The 23763-nt window shown below is 41.2% G+C and overlaps 1 protein-coding gene and 1 pseudogene across 7 annotated transcripts in view; one reads left to right on the top strand and one right to left on the bottom strand.

Annotated features, from left to right (window-relative positions):
• Window positions 1–23763, top strand: part of ZNF236 (zinc finger protein 236) — a 104113-nt gene that overhangs the window by 28001 nt on the left and 52349 nt on the right. For all 7 annotated transcript variants that reach the window (XM_072819412.1, XM_072819433.1, XM_072819443.1 and 4 more), the window contains 5 exons: window positions 779–922; window positions 4725–4928; window positions 5805–6033; window positions 17452–17724; window positions 19210–19413. In XM_072819412.1, the coding sequence (XP_072675513.1) occupies window positions 779–922; window positions 4725–4928; window positions 5805–6033; window positions 17452–17724; window positions 19210–19413 (1054 nt within the window). The remainder of the gene's footprint in view (window positions 1–778; window positions 923–4724; window positions 4929–5804; window positions 6034–17451; window positions 17725–19209; window positions 19414–23763) is intronic.
• Window positions 11330–13735, bottom strand: LOC140625900 (exportin-T-like; annotated as a pseudogene).

Here is a 23763-nt window from a genome sequence, read left to right as displayed (position 1 = left end):
TGGCCTCAGACCCCCTGGACCTGTGGTGGCAGATGGCCATGTTCCAGAAATGACCTCTGAGGACTGGTTTGTAAATGTTATCTAGTCCTGTGATGAAACTAACACCTTAAATTTGGTTCTTAACAAGGTGCTAGAAGTGGAACAGTTTCTATGTATAGAAGAGGCCGGTCAGTTTTTAGGCTGGACTTGATAATTATAAGGATAACTAATGCTGAACTTGCATAATGGGTGAAGGAATAGTCTGGGTGCTTTCTGTGTGCCTGCAGGCCCCGCTGCATTTCTCTCCTCTCTGGCGACCACTGTTGGCCTTATCATAGCTGTAACAGGTTGACTATAGGGATTGGTAATGAAAACTTTCAGCCTGTGGCCATCCTTCCCAACATATATGTAGGAACGGCCAAAGGCTTATTACAGTGCCGTTTACACCTTCGTAGACCTTATTATTTTACACTGTACGTAACCACTGAAGAAACTGAGAATATAAGTCAGCTGTCTTATTTTCACCAAATTACAATAATTGGAAAGTCTGTCCTCTTACTTCTGAACCTGTTGTAATTGATAGAAAAGACTGTGAAGTTTTGATTAATCTCACACTGGCAGTGTTGATTCAAGATTGGGTCATTGATTTTAGAGCTATCCAATTGAAGAGAAAAAGTAATGTTAAACAGGTTACTTCTGTCATTTTTAATGGAATGGCATGTTACAATTTGTTGTAATTTAAATATTTTTATCTCATAGTTAATGGTAAAAAGTTGTTTTTTCTTTTTTGTTTTTGAAGGTCAAGAATGGCCCTACGTATAATTGTACAGAATGCAGTTGTGTATTTAAAAGTCTAGGTAGCCTGAACACTCACATCAGCAAGATGCACATGGGCGGACCACAGAATCCAGCAAGCTCTACAGAGACTGCTCACGTGTTAACGGTGAGTCTGGCAAGCTGCTTGGTAGGAAGATAACCTTTTACCAAAATCTGTTGTCTTAATTGTGACCCTTTAAAATGGAATATTATTTAGAATATTATTGAGTACCACACTCGTGCTATGTAAGTTTTTTTATAAAGAGGTAAGGGTACTTTCTTAATTTTTAAATTAATGAAAGAAAACCAATCTTTTTAAACTTTAGTTACCAGATGATCCTTATTTATGGACTGTCATCTGAAACCAATGAAAATCACACAAAATATAATCATTAATTTATGAAACTGTAATTCCTGCAGTGTTATTGATGATTACTATTGAATATTTTTTATCCCTCTGTGAGCATTTAAGAATCAATGATCCTTTTAAGATAACATTTCTCCATGTCTGATGGGACAGGGGTAAGTTTTTCCTGAGTCTGTAGACTTTTGGGAAACTAAATCATGTTTTCTGAGACGTATGTAAGAGTGTACGACACACACTCGCATGCCTGTGTTCTGGTTCTGGGGAGAGTCTCCAGCTCCGCCCCGGTCTGTTACCTCTCCTACCCTCTCTGTTGGTGGGAAGCAGCCGAGCCTGAGTGTAGAGGATGTGTCTCCACCGCTGTGGACGGTGCATCTGTGGACCTTGTGAGCTTGCTGGTGTTGTCAGCACCTGCCAGCATGGAAATTTGTTAGGGTTTACTTCCTAAGCATTAGGTTTGCATTTACGGTTTGTGTTTTGTTGTCTTTTCTCACAATATTGGGAGCTTGACATGATTCCTTGCCTTACTCCTGACTAGTGAGCCTTTCATAAATAAGTTCTAAAACTGGAGAATGATTAAAGTCTAATAATGAAGTCTTTTTTTTTTTTATAAATTTATGTTTTATTGGTGTTCAATTTGCCAACATACAGAATAACACCCAGTCCTCATCCCCCTGGGGGATGCCCGTCACCCATTCACCCCCACCCCCTGCCCTCCTCCCCTTCACCACCCCTAGTTCGTTTCCCAGAGTTAGGAGTCTTTATGTTCTGTCTCCCTTTCTGATATTTCCTACCCATTTCTTCTCCCATCCCTTCTATTCCCTTTCACTATTATTTATATTCCCCAAATGAATGAGACCATATAATGTTTGTCCTTCTCCGATTGACTTATTTCACTCAGCATAATACCCTCCAGTTCCATCCACGTTGAAGCAAATGGTGGGTATTTGTCATTTCTAATGGCTGAGTAATATTCCATTGTATACATAGACCACATCTTCTTTATCCATTCATCTTTCGATGGACACCGAGGCTCCTTCCACAGTTTGGCTATTGTGGACATTGCTGCTAGAAACATCGGGGTGCAGGTGTCCCGGCGTTTCATTGCATCTGTATCTTTGGGGTAAATCCCCAAACAGTGCAATTGCTGAGTCGTAGGGCAGGTCTGTTTTTAACTCTTTGAGGAACCTCCACACAGTTTTCCAGAGTGGCTGCACCAGTTCACATTCCCACCAACAGTGTAAGAGGGTTCCCCTTTCTCCGCATCCTCTCCAACATTTGTGGTTTCCTGCCTTGTTAATTTTCCCCATTCTCACTGGTGTGAGGTGGTATCTCATTGTGGTTTTGATTTGTATTTCCCTGATGGCAAGTGACGCAGAGCATTTTCTCATGTGCATGTTGGCCATGTCTATGTCTTCCTCTGTGAGATTTCTGTTCATGTCTTTTGCCCATTTCACGATTGAATTTTTGTTTCTTTGGTGTTGAGTTGAATAAGTTCTTTATAGATCTTGAAAACTAGCCCTTTATCTGATACATCTTTTGCAAATATCTTCTCCCATTCTGTAGGTTGTCTTTTAGTTTTGTTGACTGTATCCTTTGCTGTGCAAAAGCTTCTTATCTTGATGAAGTCCCAGTAGTTCATTTTTGCTTTTGTTTCTTTTGCCTTCCTGGATGTATCTTGCAAGAAGTTACTGTGGCCGAGTTCAAAAAGGGTGTTGCCTGTGAAGTCTTAAAGTCCTATTTTGGACAGTCTTTTTTTTTCTTTTAAAGATTTTATTTATTTATTCATGAGGGACATACACAGAGAGAGGCAGAGACACAGGCAGAGGGAGAAGCAGGCTCTATGCAGGGAGCTTGACGTGGGACTCGATCCCGGGTCACCAGGATCATGCCCTGGGCTGAAGGCGGCACTAAACTGCTGAGCCACCCAGGCTGCCCCCCTATTTGGGACTGTTTTTTAAATAAGATTTTCAAAGTGTAAATCAATCAAATATTAGCGTTTTTACCATTTTCTTTGGCAATTATGCAAATCAAGTATGTAGCTATGGTTAATCGCCTGGAATAATCTAGGTCATCTTAAAATTTTCTATTTTCATTAAAAACGTAAAAGGCTTTGGAAACCTGGAGTCTGCCCTACCTTTTTCCCGAGTCCGAGCGTGCAAGGGCACTCTCTCAGGCACTGGTCTGGGAAGCCCTGGACAGCCCTGGGCAGCCCTGTGGCCGGTGCTCCCTGTGGCTGGTGCTCCCTGTCCTATTCTGCCTCTCACAGTTTCTGATTCTTGTTCCACTTTTGAGGGTTTTCCTCTACTCTGTCTTATGAAACTTCCATTGAATTTTTTTGAAGCTGCTAATACTTCTAACTTTTAAGGACTCTTCCTTTGTGATCTGATTGCTTCTTTCTTTGCTGGTTTGGTGCACTTTCTCCTGACACCTAATTAGTGTTTCCTTTTTCAAAGTTCTCTTCTGTGCCTCACGTGATCTGCTTCGGGCCTCCCGGCATCCTCCCTGCTCTGTAGGGCTTGTGACTCTGGGCAGCTGGCTGCCCATGTGGGAGCCGATCGTGCACAGATGGAGCAGGGGCATGCCCAGGGCTCCATGACCTGTGCTTGGCCGGGAACCGACACTGAAACTCGGGGGCCCTGTTGGCAGCACGTAGGGACTTTTTGTTCCATTGGGGAACTAAGTGTCACAAAAGGTGCCCTGGTGCTCCCCAGGAATTCATTTCTATCTCTTCTAGGGGTGATCCCCCATTTTTGTTGCCTCAGGGTAAGTGCCCATCATCCCTTCTGTGGATGGGGAAAGGGGCTCATGGTCAGCCCTAGGTATTTTTCCATCACCTTTAGCTTCGTCGTTGATAGCCTTTGTTTCTTAGAGTAGCTTCAGGTTGGCAGAGAGAAAAAAGGACTCCCAGTCTATACCCCTGCCCCCTGCACACTGTGTCCCCAGTTCCTGAGCCGCACCCTGGCTGGGGCTGCAGGGTGTGTTAGGTCCACTCCACCCTGTGCCCCGGGTGCACCTTCATGGATCAGAGGGATGCTGTGTCTGGCTCCCACCATCTCTTCCATGTGGCATTTCAGACTCCTGAGTTCCTGGGGAGTCAGAGCGGCTCTCTCCTTGGCTCTTTGTGGCTGTGGCTTTCCTGAGCGCTTCTGCCTCCAGTGCCCCTCTTTCAGAAATCTCCTGAATTATTTTGGCCACAGTGGTTTCTCTCTTATTTTCTTTATTTTGTAACCCTTTTGCTTCTGTGTTTTACTGGGCAAGGCACGAAGGTGAGGCCTGTGAACTCAAACCCTCACCTTGAGCTGATCGCCTCTGCTGCCACTTAATGAATCCTTGGAACAAGTAGTGCGACAGTTTGTTCAGCATGTTCCTTCAAGGGCCTGATTATGCCTAATGGAAAAATCAATGAGGCATTTTATTTAAAATTTATGATTGGGATATTGTTAGATTTTAATACTCATAAGGAAGATGTGCCTCTTCCTGTCTTTCTTTTTTTTTTTTTTCAAATTGAAGTACAAATGAATATACTTCTGACATTTTCAATGATGCTGCTGCTGTGTTTCAGGCCACACTGTTCCAGACGTTACCTCTCCAGCAGACGGAAGTCCACGTCACGTCCGCATCAAGCCAGCAGAATTCACAGGCCGTGACCGACGTCATCCAGCAGCTCCTGGAGCTCTCGGAGCCGGGGCCGGCAGAGTCCAGCCAGCCCCCGCAGCCCGGCCAGCAGCTCAGCATCACGGTGGGCATCAACCAGGATATTTTGCAGGTGAGGTGCACATTCGTGCTCTTGTCCGTGCTTGTCCGAGACCGAAAAATAAATCGTCAGGTCTTGTCAAAGGGGAATCATCATTAAATATGTGTCCTAACTTAAAGCATCCTGTCGGAACACAGGACGTGTTTACGGACAGTGCAGAGTTCTAAATGGTTAATCTGTAAATTTAGCAAAAGTTATAAACTTAGTTTTCTCTGTAAGTGATTTACTTGAGAAGAATAGGTTTTTCAGAACTTTCCTATATCCTGTGTAACTATTGGAGAGAGTCAGTTCCACCTCTCTTATCAGCGTGTGGATGGTCCATGCCCACGTGGGAGAGAAGAAGGCAGTGGGGCAAAGCACGCTTTTCTAATTTTTCTCCGCCAGCCCAGCTTTATCCTCAGATCCTTTGTTTGCAAACAGAGCTGGCCTGCCTTATCCTTCCTATTTAGTTACCAGTTATAAAAACTAACCTGTGTCCTGTCTGTACTATTGGGGGGATGAGTTGGGAGGAAGAGAGCATGGCAGCCGAGGTCTTAAGGGCAAACTTACTATAACTTAAAACCCATTTAACTTAAACCCAGATCTGTTTAGAGTTAGGCAAAGTAGTCTGAAGTAAAATTTCTAGATGTCAAAATAATTAATTCCAATTTGTTTTGATTTACCATTCCGTATTTTGTGGAGGTGAGATGTCAGTTATCAGAAGGGACATTTTAGCTTCAAGGAGTTGCAAGTCTGTCTTATAAGTGACTGTTGGCAGTGCAGGTTTTCACATTGCTGGTAGGGTGGAGTTAGAACTCTGGGTAAAGCCTTATTGCATCTTTGTAATTGATTTTGGCAGGCAGATTTGGGCCTCCCACCTCCTAACCTGTTAGTTCTGTTCTGTCTCAGCAAGCCTTAGAAAACAGTGGGCTGTCTTCAATTCCAGCTGCAGCACACGCTCACGACACCAGCCACGCCAGGACGTCCTCTGCGCAGAGCCAAAATCCAGATGCTCCTCACACTGCGAGTGAACAGACCCACCCCACAGATGCAGAGCAGGAAAAAGAACAAGAAAGCCCAGAGAAGTTGGATAAAAAAGAAAAAAAAATTATAAAGAAGAAGTCACCATTTCTGCCTGGTAATTTTAATATGCTTTAAGGTTTGCGTGTTTTGGAGGGCATGTTGATACGCCTATTTTTTTTTTTTTTTGAAGGAGGTATGTTTGCTGAATGTTCTGATAGTATCGAACTATTTGTTTTATATTTAAAATTAGAAACCATGACATTTGTAACATCTTTCCCTGTGATTGCTGTCTTCTCCTGACAGTCCCTCGGGCTTGTTCCTGGATCGTCTTTGCTGCTCCCTGCAGCTGTGTGCTGACCATGTCTGGCCCTCCCCTTCCCACAGTGCCGCCGCCAGACTTGTGAGCGCAGCTCTGGGCTGGACCCTCGGCCGTTTCCCCCATGTCCCTGCAACTCCAGCTCCCCAGTGTTCTGGCTGCTGCCCTCCCCACAACCTGCCCCCACCCTGGACTTCGGGGTGCACACTGATAGCACAGGGAGGATCCTGAACAGTACGGGTTTCGAGGCCCATCCTTTTCACAGGCTGGTCTGCATCGGGTGCTCTTTCCCTGCCTCCCTCCCACCGTCTCTGTGAGCTCTGGCAGCCGGTCAGTTGTGCCGCACAGCCTCCTCCAAAGGCCACCAAGCACCATGCTGCTGCTACCTGTGCCCACAGTGCCCAGGATGTTTCTGAGCCTCCAGGCCCTTGTGTGGGCTGCTGGGTGGCCACACCCCTTCTGTTTGCCCCTGAGCACCTGTGGGCTTCACGATGACTCTTGCTCGGGGGCGGCCGTGGCTATGTCCTCCTCCATGCAAGGGGTTTCCAGCCTGTGGGCGAGAGTGGTCCCCTAGATGTGTTTCCTTAGGGACCCTCATGGTGTCTTGGGGAGCGAGCCCTCTCTTGTAGGCAGAGCAGTGAACACTCAGCTCTGGGAGCACTGAGCAGGGCTTCCCTCTGAGCAGGTCTTCTCAGTGTTGGCATGTGGTGGGCTGTCGTGTGAACCCACAGAATGTGGTAGCTCTTCTCTTTCCCTTGATCTGCCCCCCCTTGTCCCCAAGTGAAAACTAGGATGATGGAATTGAAACACTTTATCATCCAGGGATTCCTGGTGTCCAAGGAGGAAAGAAGGGGGGGAAAGCACCATTTCCACGCATTTTTTATTCGCTGTGCGAAATCTTCTTGGAATAAGTGACCTTGCATTTTTTCCTGTGCACCTGATAAAGGGTGGACATGTGCCACCTGTAGAACCTCCTGTGGGTGGGTGCTGGCTGCCGTAGTACCTCAGACGGCACTCAGACCTTGGCAGGTGCTCTCCCAGGGGACCCCGAGAGGGAATGGCTCCAGGACTGGAGGAGGACACTCTGCATCCCCAAGCCTCAGCTGGTGGCAGGACAGGATTTCCGCGAAGCATGCACATGACTCGAATATGGACCAGTCTGCTGTGGGGTTCACAGAGATCATGTTGGCTAATTTGTGAAGTGTCTGAATAAACACACACGTAGATGACTGAGCAAGTTTACCTAGTTCTACTGAATTTTAGATTAAACGTGATCCTTAGTACGAGTTAGAGCCAACATTTTTTTTTTTTTTTTTTTTTTAGTTGATCCCTCACATATTGTGCAAGAATCACTGGGGACATGCTTCCATAGAAAGGTATTTCTTTGGTTGAAACTTCTCAGGGAGCAGGACACGTTTACTGTAGTGACTGTTTCTGGAACTCGCCGTGCAGGGGGAGTTGAGTGCCGTTTGGCACCCCGAGGAGACCATGAGCATCACCTCTTCTTAGCAGCTTCAAATTAGCCTGGATCACATGTCCAGGTTGTACACACTCTGCCAACTGAAGCTGTCTGTGTAGTTCTGTGAGAATTTTTTTTTTTTAAAGATTTTATTTAGTCATGAGAGACACACAGAGAGACGCATAGACACAGCCAGAGGGAGAAGCAGGCTTCCTGTGGGGAGCCCAATATGAGACTCTATCCCAGGACCCCGGTATCATACCCCAAGCCAAAGGCAGATGCTCAACTGCTGAGCCACCCAGGCATCACTGTGAGAATGTTTTTAGTAGAATTTGTTTTGTTATTTTAAGAGGTATTTTATATATTGATTAAAAATTTAGCAAGCGCTTTTATGTTTATCATAAAACTTGACATATAAATTATTATTAAAAGTTCACAAAGTTTGATATTTATTGTGGTCAGACATTGGCTCTCTGGAAATCATGATAAAAGGTGTTTGGAAAGCAGGTAACTTACTCCTCTAAGGATGACAGGGGCAGAACTCTTCTGGGTGGAGATCTTTCTCAAGGCCACAGAGATTTTACCTTCTTGGACCAGAGTGTGATCCGGAAACCTTAGCCTCTTCCTGACGACTGAGTCATGAATTTGACTCCTACTCTGTGCCGTGATAGGCTGGTGTCCTGGCAGCCGGCTTGGGGCACGGGCTCCAGGATGCTGGGGGCTTTAGTTCTCAACCTCAAAATTACTGTGTTACCCCTTGCATGTGGGTTCCAGTTCTCTGTACAGCCCTCCTCCTGCTTTTTTTTCTGCTGCTTGTAACCTGCAAGTCCATGCAGCTCTGATAAATTATGACTCGAATCATTGACAGAGAGTTAAGTATAAATTCATTCTAGGTAGGAACTTTTGCAGCTGTTGTTCTTTTCTAAAAACAACATGCATGCACATGTTTGGATTTTTATATCTGCTTTGAATAACTCAAAAGATTGATATTTTCTTTTTATTGATGCTTTTCTTTCCCTTTAGAGGATCTATGTTGTGAATAAAGAGGATTTTTTTTATTCATAGTTCAGATAAATGAATTACTTTCTTGAATTACTTTCTGCTTTTTATATAATACAGGATAGAGAACTTTAAAAAGACTCATTTATTTGGGCATGGTTGAATTTAGTTGAAAATCTCATGATTTATCTCATTTGTGTACAATTTTCAGAGTTTATGAGGTTTTGTTTAGGTTCTGTTTTGAGTTGTCATTTATAATTAGATATAAATATTATCTTAAGACCTTTACTTTTTTTAAATGGTAAGCTGGCTTTGAGCTGAGTGCCTGTGACATAGAACATAGAACACAGCATAGCATGAGGTGTACTGGGAAGGACAGTTAGGTCTGAGGTGTCCGTGATGCAGTGCACAGTGGGTGCATGGGCAATGCACAGCAGAAACAACAGTTTCTAGGTCACAGAGGCAGATTGTTGGTTAAAGATGTGCTCTGTGTTTAGAGATGGGAGAAATCAGCGGGCCACAGTGAGAAAGTAAAAGCTTGACTGAGTTGGAGGGATGAGAACCAAGTCCTCATTGAAATGGAGTGAAGCCCACAGGGATCAGTGAGAGTCAGGTGAGGCAGGAGAGCATTCTGCTCCGAGGATCGTAGTAACAGTTTCTGCTCACTTATTTTTCTATATTAAAAATAATTTTGAAACTATCTATGGGGATCCCTGAGTGGCCCAGTGGTTTAGCGTCTGCCTTCGACCCAGGGCATGGTCCTGGAGTCCCAGGATCGATTCCCACATCAGGCTCCCTGCAATGGAGCCTGCTTCTCCCTCTGCCTGTGTCTCTGCCCCCCCGCCCTTTCTCTGTGTGTCTCATGAATAAATAAATAAAATCTTAAAAAAAAAAACAGCGTTCTAGCATTAAATTTTCTTTTATATATTAATCATGAATCCAGCAACCAGTCAACTTCTATTGTTAATTGTAGCAGTTTGTCTGGAAATTATTTTGAGTTTTTCATGTAGATACTATATTGTGTATGAATAATGGCAGTTTTCCTCTTCTTGGTATATTGGCTTGGACTTCTGCCATAGGGTTGTATAGAAGTATGGAGAGTGCTCCTCTTCCATCCTGCCCTTTTTTTTTTTTTTTTTTCATGAGCGGGGGTGGGGGGGGCAGAGACACAGGCAGAGAGAGAAAGAAGCAGGCTCCTGCAGAGAGCCCGATGTGGAACTCGATCCTGGGACTCCAGGATTATGCCCTGGGCCAAAGGCCCCCCATCCTGACTTTTAAAGGGGATGGTTTTAATGTTTCACAGTTGAATTTATCTTTTTACAAATGTTGTCATTGGACCTTTCAGATTTGAGAGGCTGTCTTCTGTATTTGGTTTTCTAAGATGGTTTTTTCCCCCCTATCTTATGTTAAATATTATCAAATGCCCTTTTTTCTCTATTGGTATGATCACATGTTTTTCTACTTTAATCTCTGAGGCGATAAATCATAGTAATTGATTAATGGAAAGCAAACCATGTCTTCTACCAGGGCTTCCATGTTACTCTGGTTTCTCTCTTCCCCTTCTGTCTCCCTCTGTCTCTTTCTTCCCCTCTGTTTTTTCTTTATGGCACAATTTTAAATTTCTTGGCTAGTGATATTTTTTCGACTTCACCTAATAATATATACTTCTTTATTAAAAAAATGGATAACACCAGCATTTACTTTTAAATCAGTTAATTTATAAAACCATTCTCTTTTATAGAGTGTACATTGATGTTAAAACAACTTAAATATAATTGCTATCTAGAAAAAAAATTACTTCTGATTATTGTATTTGCTTCATACTTTCAAGTATTTTTATATGCAACAATTTGAGTTGGCATGTAAAGCAACTTCCCTAGTTGTCACTTAGCTGTCTTTGGGGAGAATCACACCCACTTTACAGAGAAATCATAATGCATATTTTGCAGTAAGCTCACAGCAGTGTTAAAAAGATCAGTGTGAATGACACAGAAACATTTCTTCTTTATAAATCACTCGCTGGAGCTCCCAGCAATGAAGTGGGCATAGGGAGAGCTGCCGTTAGGACTTTGCTCTCTGGAGGGACACCTTTGAGTCATTTTTAAGAACTTTAGCATCAGGCTTCTGGAGCTCTTACCAAAACTTCTGAATTATTTCTGGAGCTACTTAGGAGGGTAGATGTTCTTGCTGAAGACCCAGCACTGAGGGTTCCCTCCCAGAGTGATTGTGTCCAGGGTCACTGCACACGCAGGTGAGGCTTCTGCTGTGTGCATCTGCCAGGGTCAGAGGCTCACCCTGATGGTGTTGGGAGACACACCGGGGCACTGTGCTGGGGAACAGAATCAGTGAGCCCCACAAATCTGTCTCTGCTTCCCTGGAGGTGTACCAGCTTTGAGAGTGTGATGGGGCATATCCACTGTGCAGTTGGGTCTGGATATTGTTTCAGTAACGTCTTCTGTGCCATGTTTGCTCTGACTTGGCTCATCCCACTGGCGGACTCTGAAGCAGATTGGTTGTTTCTCCTCAGAGCAGCCCTTGCAGAATTTCATGAAGCAGAGGCACCGACCGTATGTGGTATAAACAAGGAGTCCCGTGTCTTCCATTTGGCTGTAATCTGGTTGATTAAAGTCTTCTGCTTCAGTCTTTGAGTGAGTGCTCTGAGGTAGATGGAATGAACAAAACTTCTTTCTCTAGGAAAATAAGCATGGAATGGAGAAAAGTGGGAACTCTCCTGAGAGTGTCCCTTTGTGAGGGACAGTGAGAGCTGGCAAGCGTATCTGCCAGCAGTCCAGGTGAACTTTGGAACAGACACATTTCTCTTTCTCATTCTGTTGCAGAGAGCTCTGTGGGCATGTCCAATAGTGTGCCTTCCATCTGCTGGGGATGCTTGCCTTTCTTCATCCAGCGGTCACGTTAGTTTTTCTAAGAGAATTTGTAACTTCTCCATTGATGGACATTAAGAGATCCCTCCCTGAATGCTTGCTTTCTTTTTGCTGGGCGTTCACTGTGAACAACCAGCATTCCAGCTATCTCATAAATGAGGAATTGATCATAGCTGCTTAATAAGGACTGGTCACCATTCTGAGGTGGTGAAAGCTCTAAAGAGTCTTATATTTAGATGATTCTCAATGAAAAGATTCCTTTATGTGGAGAGTTTTGACAAATTTTGGAAGCAGGTAAGCAGTTCTGCTCTGTCCTTTGGCACCCGAAGGCCGCAGATGCTCATGATCCATGGAAGATGCGTTGGGATCAACAGCAAAGACATCTGTCTAGCAACAGTTTGAAGAACTGGGATCTACTCTGAGAAGAACTAACTCTGACGTTTCCAAAGCTCCGGTCCTATTCTGCTGAGCGCTGGCTCTTGAAACACCATCTGAGGAGGGAGCACTGTGAGATGCTGGAAGAGCTTCTGGCGACCTATTGAGCAGTCAGTCGTATTGCCAACTCCGCATCCATACAGCATAGAGCCCACCCATTTTCAGCTTCAGACTGAGGCTCAGCTTCAGAAGCTAGCAGTAGCTCTGGGGAAACGTGACCATGCCCAACAATGACGTTGGCTGTTCTGTATTCTTTACAAACGTAGTGCCATCTTCACCCTCATTTCCAGACTCATGCTCTTCAGCACGAGTCAGTTTTTCATAAGACCCAGCAGCTTTTGCTACCCTGACAGCATTATAGGCAGTTTCAAAATATGAAGTAATCATAAAAATCCTAATAATGTTAGAGGAGATGTCATCACCCTCATGAGTTAGGAGCTATGACACGATGACAGTAGCACTCCTGGTTTCAGTACCCAGTGTTGCCTCTTGAGCATCCTTGATCTCAACATTCTTAATTTAGTCCAGCCAGCTACCCATGACACCCCATTCCATTTCTGGCTTAGGGAATCTAGCTAGGAAGTTAACATCATGCTCTTGATCAATGCCGAAAAGCCCGATAGACTGTAGTACTTGACACAACATTTCTACTCTGTGCATTAGAGTCTGTTTGTTTGTGTATAGTTTCTTTCTTTCTTTTTTTTTATTATTTTTTTTATTTTTTATTTTTTTTATGTTTGTGTATAGTTTCAAATAAGTGGGCTCATGGCTCTTCCTGTAGAAGTCCCGTGGGCATATGGCTTAGCCGGCTGCTTGTAGACCCCATCACCAGCTTTGAGGGTAAGCTATGCCATAGTCAGGCACTGACATGGCACTTCTGAGTGGTTTGGTAAGATGTGGCACCACGACTCCACCAGGTTTGGAAGGCACTGTTCTGCAGGGGCTTTTATTAGGGTACGTTTGCAGCCTCCTCGGGTGTGTGAGTCACACCATGACCCACCAGCTGAGTCCATGGCCTTGAGGGTTCAGAAGTGCAGGCCAACTCCCGGTCGCCAACAGCAATAGCAACAACCACCCAACCTGGGCCATTTAGTGAAATATTCGGTGACAGAAAGTAAGGGAAGACTCTTCCCTGTTTGCAGATTCAGCACCTGAACTTGAATCCTGAGCCATGGATGTCTCCCTGATTAGCTGCTGCTGAGCACTAGTCAGGTCTCAGTATTTGTATCTAACTTGATGTTCTGCTGCTCACTGCACATCCCTGGGCTGCAGCTCCTGCAGGCCCGCGGCCTCTGGGGCGATCTTTAACTGCTGGAGATGAGCCAAGGGCGCTGTGGCCTGTGTGGAGCCAGCACTTGGATTTCGCCCTAGAAGAGTCTGTCTGTCTGTCTGTCCCTGTTGCTGAGCTTGGAGTGCTCCGAGTCCAGCATCACTCACCCTTGCCTCCCACCTGCAGTGCCCAGGTCCCTGTCCCCTCATCACTCTCGTCCTCCACCGTGGCCACAGCTGGTGCCTAAGATGGAGCTGGCTGCGTCCCCAGTAGCTTCTCTTGTGTGGAACCTGACTGAAGAGTGAGGAGGACGCGCTTGGATACGAACCTGCTGCGAACCTCTCACAGCCTGAAGGTTTCCCTCGACTTACCTGCTGCCGCAAGCTCTGACTCTTGCTGGTGCCCACTTGGCATCTCACACTCTGGCCGTTGTGAACTTTGTTTCCAGAACTTCATATCCGGCTTTTGCTGCTTCTCTGCCTCGTAAAAGTACTTCAGTCCAAGTCCTGCTATCTTTCAAGTGCAGACTTATTTTTTTTGATTTTATGTATGTATGTATGTAATCTCTACCACCAAGGTGGGGCTCAAACTCACAACCCTGAGGTTGAGAGTTGTGGGCTCTTCCAGCTGACCCGGCCAGGTGCCCCTGGGATGCAGATGTTTCCAAGTGTTCCTGTCCCCATGAGCTGAACCTGCATCGTCTCTGCTTGCCCTGTGCACGAGCAAGGCTGCCATCTCAGCATCACTGATGCCCTGCCTCAGGTGCATGGTTTTGTTGCCACAGCTAAGTCCCTTCCAAGGCAGGAGCATGCCTTCAGTAGTACTTGGCACATAGTGAATGCTCTCCTTGAGGTAAAGCTGGGAGGACAGACTTTTCTGAGAAAATGGCACTCAGACTCTAGAATTACAGACTCTAGAATATGTACCTTGACTGTGCCATTGACTGGCAGCTGACCTTGGGCAAGTTAGCTAACCTTCAAGATGTCATCTTTAGGGGCGCCTGGCCAGCTCAGGAGGTGGAGTGTGTGACTCTTGATCTCAGGGTTGTGAGTTCCAGCACCTTGTTTGGGTGTAGAGATTACTTAAAAATAAAATAAAATAAAACTTAAAATGTCCGCTTTATCATCTTAAAAATGGGGCAATGACAGAATAAATGGGAGAGAACCAAATGAGAAAATCCACGTAAGCTGTGTAGGATAGTGCCTGACATGTGATAACTGACTGCTCAAAGAAATATGATGTTTTTAAAAATTATTTAAAAAATAAAATTACGTATGTTTTAAAATTATTTTTTTAAATAGATGAAACTTGTCATGCCACGTATTTCAAAAGATCTAAAATAATGTATGATGAAAAGTCCTCTGTTCATGCTTGTCCTTCACACGCTCCTCCACTCCCCACTCCAGGGCAGCCACCGCCACCGGGGTTCTCTATCTTTTAAACAAGCAAGGGCATATTATATATTATATATTAGATTGTTTTTTGTATGTATTAGATTGTTTTGATAGCCTATATTCTCCTCTGATTTGTCTTTTTGAGTGAAAAAGGAGAAATGTTTTGTTTTTCTATAGCAGAAATAGGAATGGGGGGATACTGTATATATTTATATATCTTTTTTGTAGTTGACTTTTTTCCACCTGATGTTTTACAAAATGTCTAGAGATTGTTCCATTTTATGGATATATAATTAATTAGGTCATTTGCAATCTCTTGCTAATACAAACAATAATAAATATAAATTTGTGTAATATCCCTTTGGCTCTAAATACTTGAGTGTATATTTCCTAAGGCCAAGATATACTGTCCTAGATAATCATTGAACAGATGTCAACATCAGGGTGTTATAGAGATGCAGAGACACAGGCAGAGGGAGAAGCAGGCTCCATGCAGGGAACCTGATGTGGGACTCAATCCCTGGTCTCCGGGATCACGCCCTGGACTGAAGGCAGCGCTAAACCCGCTGAGCCACCAGGGCTGCCCAACATCAGGGTGTTAACATGGATCCAGTCCACAGGTCTTACTCAGATTTCATTATTTGTATCACTAATGTGCTTGATAGCAAGGAAAAGAAATTTGTTCGTACTTACAGTTGTAAATATTGGTGATTTTGCTTCTTTGTAGTGTGTCTGTCTACACTCCCAGTGACACCATAGCAGAGTGCCTGTTTCCTTATCCTTTCTGAAGAGATTGTTGTCAAAATTTGGGGATCCTTTTTACTCACCTGATAGGTTAAAAATGGTTTCTTATTGTTTTAATTGCATTTCTCTTGTAAGGAATCAAAGGTTGAGCAAGTTTTCCTGTTTAAAGAGCCAGGGCTGCATTTTTTCCATGTGACTGAGTCAACTTTTATTTGCTGTAATATGTTGAGTATGACAGCATTTTGATAGCGTATATTCTCTGATTTGTCTTTTTGAGTGAAAAGTGAGAAATGTTTTGTTTTTCTATAGCCAGATTTGTCAGCGTATCACAGGTTTTGGATGGGTATAATACTTAGACTTCAACACTGATGTTATGGGAAATAACCTCTTTTATCCAATGCTTTCATACTTTTCCTATTTTAAACTAAATCTTTGACTCAGTTTTATTTTTTGTTTCCAGATGAACACCCTGCTGTCCAAACACCATGCCGCCATTCCGTTCTTTATACCTGCAGACCTACATGGGTCTTGACTGTGTTCTGTGTACGAACCTGTCTTTTTTTTCATGTGTTCTGGTACCAGACAATTGTAGCTCTGTAGGATGCTTTCATAACTGGCAGGCCTAGTCCTCCCCAGTTACACTGTTTTTAAAGTGTATTTTTGACCATTTTCACATGCTTATTTTTTCATGTGTACTTTGGAATTGTCTGCTAAATTTCCAGAGCTCTAGTTTTCTTAAAAAATCCTATTGGTATTTGTATTTAAGTGATTTAACCAGTGAGTATTGATGTCTTTATAACTTGTTGTCTTTGTACCAAATAATAGGGTGTGTATTTCCATTTATTCAGGTGTTTTCTTTTTCTTTTCTTTTTCTTTCTTTTTTTTTTTTTTTTGTATTTTAGTAGTAATTTAAAATTTTCTTATGGATTTTGTTAAACATGAAGGATGTTGATTTCCATGTATTAAAATGTGGGCCTCTTTCTTAGTTTTAGTTTTTTTTAAGGCATATAATCCTATCATTTGTAAATAATGATTTTACGTTTTCCTTTATAGTTTATACTGTGTATTTCTGTATCTTATCTAATTTTGTTGGCTTGTATCACTAGAACACAATAAATTCATGACAGTGACAGTGGATTTTTTTTTCCTGACTGTAATAGGATTGTTTTTAGTATTTTCCTATTATGTCAGAGGTTGTGTTGAGATATGTTTATTCAGCTCTTCCTCTTTTTCGATAATTTTGTAAAAATTAAGAGTAGATATTAAATTTTAGTAATTGCTTTTTCATCCTAAAGATGATTATAATATATGCTTCTTTTCAAATTTATTAATATGTTGGAAGAGAAAAGCAATTTCTGAGACCAGGGAAAGTTGCCACGTGGGAATGCAGATCTGGTTTTCCAGATCTTTCCATTTGTCAAAGGGTCAAAAATCTGTGTTTAACTTTTTTTTTTGTAACAGTGTGTGGTCCAAACAAAACCTACACAAGCCACATTTGGAGACATCTACAGGCTGCCAGTCTGTACTTTCTGGCCAGTCCATTCCCAGAAATAATTAGAACCTGGGGACAGTTTTATATTATGTCATTTTAGGTAATTAAATAAGGTTTTCATTTTTGCCTAGAAAAAAACTGATGGGGTAGGGATTTCCCAAGTTTAGCTAATAGGTACTATAGTTATCCCACCTTTTATACCTTGCTTTTCTGATTTGTCATAAGACTGTTAGGTAGTTATTGTACTTTTGACTTCATTTCACCTATCCAGTTAGCACTCTTTTACTTCCCACAGGCTTTGATTTGTGTTTTCATGTGACTGTTCAGATTTTCTGTCAGATTGAACCATAGTCTTCAGTAATTTCAGTGATTCTGAGAATTTCAACATTTTCATAACTGATCATATATCTTCTGCTGTGGCAAAAAGTAGATAGCTTTTTATAAGTATGTGTGCTGTTTTAATCTAACCCTAGAAAGACATTAAAGTGCCTCAATATTTGGTATAATAGCTGGGCTGTTTTCTGTGTTTCATTTGGCCGCAGGTTCAATCCGTGAGGAGAACGGTGTTCGATGGCATGTATGTCCTTACTGCACCAAGGAGTTCCGGAAGCCGAGTGACCTGGTGCGCCACATCCGCATTCATACCCATGAGAAGCCCTTCAAGTGTCCACAGTGTTTCCGGGCCTTTGCTGTGAAGAGCACCCTGACCGCTCACATCAAAACGCACACGGGCATCAAAGCGTTCAAGTGCCAGTACTGCCTGAAGAGCTTTTCCACCTCGGGGAGCCTCAAAGTGCACATCCGCCTGCACACAGGTGCTACAGGGGTGCTCCGGGGATACTAGGTCATGGCAGTCTGCGGAGAGTAGTCCAGCACTTCCAGGGCTTGTTTTTCTTTAGTATGTACTTAATGACTGACTCCCTTCTCTAGGCTAGGCTCTCGGTGTAACTGGTAAAGAAAGCTGATGTGACATCGATTCTCAGGGAGCTGATGGCTTAATGGGGGAAGCATTAAACAGTACCGCTGAGGGATGAACCTATGGGGCTGAGCCGAGGGAGGGGTGTTATGGGCAAACACGTTTGTGTGTAGCGGGGATGGGCCTTTCTGTGGAAGAGACGCCTCAGTGGGACGTTTGTGCTGAGGCCTTGGGCAGTGAGGGAAAACTCTTGCTCTACCTTTTGAGTATTTTGTAATCAGTATTAAGGCATGAAAATGTTCATATTTAGGCAGTAATTTTTTTGTAATAGTTTTATTGAGATATAACTCACAGATCATAAAATTTACTTTTTAAAAAAAAACTTTATTTATTTATTCATGAGAGAGAGAGAGAGAGGCAGAGACATAGGCGGAGAGAGAAGCAGGCTCCCTGTGGAGACCCAATGCGGGCTTGATCCTAGGACCCCGGGATCACGCTCTGAGCCAAACGCAGACGCTCAACCACTGAGCCACCCAGGTGCCCCAAAATTTACCCTTTCAAAGTGAATTCAGAATTCACTTTATTCAGAAATTGTGCAGCCCACCCAACTATGGATTTTCAACATTTCTATCCTTTTCTCCCGCCCCCCCCGCCCAAGATATACCATACCCATTAGCATTGACTTCCACTACTCACCTGGGGTTCCTGGGCTGAGCTGACCATGTGGATGAAGATTTGAAAACACTGAAATTAGTCAATTTTGCACTATGTCCTTCTTTGGAATTTCTAGTTTCATTTACCAATAAAATTATAAGTGAAGGAGATTTCCTTCAAGAAAGGGAATTAATAGTGGAGAATTGTTAAGAGGAAATTATCACTGTCACTGTTAGCAGCAGCCAAGCATTATTTACAATTAATAACAACTACTGTTGTTTGTTTACTACATGCTGTTTACTGTTTGTTTACTACATGCTCAGAGCTGCTAAAGTGCTATTTAGACATGAGTGTGTACGGTCCTGGAAAGCAGCCTAGAGGTAGGTGCTGTAATTTCTTACAGATGATGGTTTGAGAGAGAGAAGAGTCACACACTTTACTATTCTTAAGGACTGAATATTTGAATATTTTAAGGTTTAAGTATTTTACACTGCAAAGCTAACAGATGTTCTTTTTTACTTAAAATGCTCTTATTACATGCCTTAGCATCTAAATATGCACTGTGTGCAAACAAGGGAAAAATAACTCTGATTTATAATATCCGTGAGATTATAAGCACGAAATGATGAATAGTCAAATCAGTATTAAAATACTAGAATTTTATGTTGGCATTAATTGTTGCGATGTATTTTCTTGAAATAGTTATACAGTCTACTTTCATTTTTTTTAGGGGTCAGACCTTTTGCTTGTCCTCACTGTGACAAAAGGTTTCGAACCTCAGGCCATAGGAAGACTCACATTGCTTCTCACTTTAAACACACGGAGTTAAGAAAGATGAGGCACCAGCGTAAACCTGCAAAGGTTCGAGTTGGCAAGGCCAGCGTTCCAGTCCCTGATATTCCTTTGCAAGAGCCGATTCTCATAACTGACGTAGGTAAGATTCTCTTCTCCTTTGTACTTTGGAAAGATTATACAAATATTACGGTCCACATAGTTTTTAGCATGGTATTAATGTAGTTTTTGTTCAGCAGTTTTGCTTTATGGCCTAGTACGCTCCACAGTCAAAATGAAAATCCTAGTTCTGTATAAACTACCGCTATAGTAGAAATGCTGTGCAGAAGTGAAAATGTATGTAAGTTCTCGTTGAAGAAAAATTTCTTCCTCAATAGAACTGTCAAAGTGGACAGGTGTTCTTTATGTGAAATATGCAGTGTCCTTTGTTATTTTTATCTTAAAATCCCTATGTAGTGTGTAACAGATTATTACATGACTGCTTTAATATTTGAACTGAAAAAAAAAACCTGCCAGCTTTTAAGGCCCTTTTTTTTAGACTCAGTGTTATTGTAATCAAGGTAAAGTAGGATTTTGTTAACTAACTAAAAAGAAAACACTGCTTATAAGAATCTTAAAAAAAAAAAGAAAAAAGAATCTTCAGAAAAATGATTTTTGTAAGTGCTAAACGAAATTAAAGAAACTTCATTAAATTCTGTACTAAAACTTATATTTTCATGCAGTTTCTGTATTTCATTATCTTAGGCAAGATAATCCAGTCTGTGAACAAAATTAACATGAAAGTATAATTTAATATAAATAAAGGTTAAATGGTATAAAGGTGATATTTTAGATTAATATAAATTATAATCTGCTACAATCATGAATCTTTAGGAGCATAGCATCAAATATATAAACCAAGAAAAATTAGAAGAAAAGAGAACTATTCAAATTCTAATCGTATAGTGTAAGATACTCAATTAGATCGTTTTAACTAAATAGTGAAACTAAAGAAAATTTGAAGTACACATATAACAAGGGGTTAGCTTTATAGAATCTTTACTCTATAATACATAGTCTTTTAAATATGCATGAAACAAAGTTGATCAAATCCTAGGATATAGAAAACCTTTAAATTTTCAAAAGTAGGTATTGTATAGGACACATCTTTGATTATAGTTCAGTGAAAGCATAACAGAACATAGCTAAATATGTTAGGTATAGTTCAAATAGCTAGCATATTTGAAAATTTAGATGAAATAGATCTTTCCTAGAATAATATGCTTATCATAATTGGCTGTAGAAAAAATGGAAAACCCCAAAACAGACAACAAGTAAAAGGTCATCCTCCCCAAAGTATCATTTTCTAATGATTTTGTGTCTGAGTTCTTCTGGGCTTCTGAGGAACTGTGATTCTTAGGGTATTAATAGTTCAAAGTCAAGAAACTGATCAAAGCTCCCATGGGAAGTGAGAATACTTTGATGTCCTTGTCCACTTTTGGTAGCTCACAAAGCAAAGCAACAAACCAATTTCACTTAATGTGTATTTGATCTTTACTATAATCTTTAGGTTCTCAATGGTTTGTGCCATTCTTGAAATGCAGAAAAATCTCCGAAAGTCAGGACAGATTTAACATTTATTTAGTGGCCCTAGAATTATTCTTCATTCTTGAGAATTACTCTCAAATTCCCAGTTTTTTTAGGTTGCTGTGAATCAGGTTAAATATCTGTGGGTTTGTTTGTTTGTTTGTTTGTTTTTTAAAGATTTTATTCATTTATTCATGGGAGACACACAGAGACAGACAGAGACATAGGCAGAGGGAGAAGCAGGCTTCTTGCAGGGAGCCTGATGCAGGACTCCATCACAGGACCCTGGGATCACGACCTGAGCTGAAGGCAAACGCTCAACCACAGACCCACCCAGGTGTTCGTTTCTTGACTTTAAGTTTGTAAAGCCTTAGTTGAGTTATACTACAATCCTGATACTGTAGATTTTTTCCAAGGTTAAAATGGGGTACATTTTACTTGTTGGTTTCACAGATGTCTAGGAAACCAAACTTGGACCAAATTAGTGGAAGCAGAATTCTCCTTTGGTCTAGGCTGAATGAGACACATGAGGGAAATGAGTTGTAGAGATGGCTTCATATTGTAAAACATAAAATATTGTAAATAGTTATTTTTATGCTTAACTTCATTATTATTTATGTTTGTGTCTGTCTCTTTTAGACTCTGAACTCCTTGGGGCTTTATAGAAAAGACATGACTTCAGTAATGGGGACAGATTTTTAGGGGACAGATTTTTTTTAGGGGACAGATTTTGATAAAACATGACAGGGTTTTAGTATAGATTAGTTACAATTATTTCATTGGAACTTCATTGGGAGATGAGCTGTTCTAGTTCAGTCTAGTTACCTAAAACACAGTATGTCTTTTAGACTAAGACTGTCACTTAGGAAGGTATTAGAATGCATTAATACAACTGTACTGAGTCTTTTAGTCTGTATATTAAGGAAGTACTGTTAGTGGTATAGTACCATATGGTCATAAAAACTTTTAGAGCTGTATAGGAACTTAAAAAGAGTCATTCCAAAACTTTTCCACATTCCTCATTTGTACAGATGTAAAAACTAGGCTCTAGAAGAAGTTATAGTGTTGCTTTGAGGCTATATAACAAGTTTTGTATTCACGGTAGAACTAGAATCTGGATCTTCTGACTTCTAGACCCAGGCTATGTTCAATAAAATTCACTTCCTCTGCATACCCATTACCACTGCATGCCCAGGCACAGAAGTGTGGAAGAGCACACCATGATTTTCAAGTAGCCTTTGTATCATGGTTATCAAGTACCAGCAATTTTTACTAAACTTGAATATTGTTAAGTTTATTATATGTTAGGGATTATATTTCACTAGACATGCTGTCTTATACTCTAAATGTTTTTTCTTCTAATTTAAGAGCTAAATTTTAAATACAATAATGTGTAGACTGGGGAGGTATTAGAGTCAAGGTGATCATAATAATCAGGGGGAGTTCATTATTACCATCATAGAAAGCTGAGAGAGTTCACCAGACCTTATAAGAAATGCTGAAGGGATTTCTTTGAGTGGAAGTAAAAGAACAATAATTAGCATCATAAAAACATAAAAAAGTAACATAAATCTCATTGGTAATGATAAACATGCAGTCATAGTTAGATTCTGCAATATGGTAATACTTGTGCATACTTAATTACAGCTCTTGTTTAAAAGTTAAAAAAAAAAGTTTAAAAAAAGAAGAGAGAGTAAAAATAACCATAAGTAGTTACTGTAATCTTTTATTCATAGTTACATAGTTTAAAAACTCATAAATTGTGGCAATAACCTAAAATGTGAGGGGGGAGGAGAAGTTAAAATATAAAATTTGTGAATTCTATTGGAGTTATTATCCATTTAAAATGGGGTATTATAAGTTTAAGATAGTCTGTGTAAGCCCCATGGTAACCACAAGGGAAAATCCTATAGGAATTACACAAAAGAGCATGATAAAGAAATTAAAACATACTGTTACCAAAAGGTATTAAAGCACAAAATGGACAGCAAAATAGGAAACAAAGAACATAGGATCCAGAAAACAATTAACAAAATGGCGTTAGTTAGTTCTTACCTATCAGTAATTAAGTGTAAATGGATTAAATCCTCAAATTAAAGGGCATAGAATGGCTGAAAGGATAGCAAAATGGATCCAGTGATAATGCTGCCCATAAGAGACTCGTGTTAGCTTTGAAAAAATACACATAGTATGAGAGTAAAGGATGGAAAAAAACATTTCAAGCAAATGGTAACCAAAAAAGGCAGGGATAGTTATACTTGCATCAGACCAAATAGACTTTGTTAATTCTTTATTTTTATTTTTAAGACAAAATAGAGTTGAAAGTAGAAATGGTAAAAAAAAAAAAAAAAAAGACAAAGGAGGTCCTTATATAATGATAAACAGATCAATATATCCAGAAGATACAACAATTGTAAATATTTGTGCATTCAACATGGAAATACTACCTAAATATATAAAGCAGAGAAGGACAGCTAAAAGGAGAAATAGTAATACAGTAATCATTGAGGAATCTAATACTCCACTCTCAACAATGGACAGATTATTCAGATGGAGAATCAGTAAGGAAACAGCAGATTTGACCAACACTATAAACCAGATGGAACTCACAGGCATTTGCAGGACATTCTAACCAACAACAGCAGAACACACATTCTTCTCAAGTACACATCATACATTTTCTAGGATATACTATATGTTAGGCCACAACAAAACATCTTAGCAAATTCGTAATAATCAAGTCTGTCAACATAGAAAAGCCCAGGATCAGATGACTTCACTGGTGAATTTTACCAAACATTAAAGAAGAATTAACATCAATGTTCTTTCTTAAACTCTTCCAGAAAATTCAGAGGAAGGAACATTCCCAAAGTCATTGTCATCATACCAAAACCAGAAAAGGACACTACTAGAAAAGAAAACTACA

This window comes from Canis lupus, chromosome 1 (assembly GCF_048164855.1).
Source record: "Canis lupus baileyi chromosome 1, mCanLup2.hap1, whole genome shotgun sequence".
In the NCBI taxonomy this organism is placed as follows: Eukaryota; Metazoa; Chordata; class Mammalia; order Carnivora; family Canidae; genus Canis; species Canis lupus.
The sequence above is the reverse complement of the archived record's forward strand: the minus strand, read 5'-3'. Positions and strand labels throughout refer to the sequence as shown.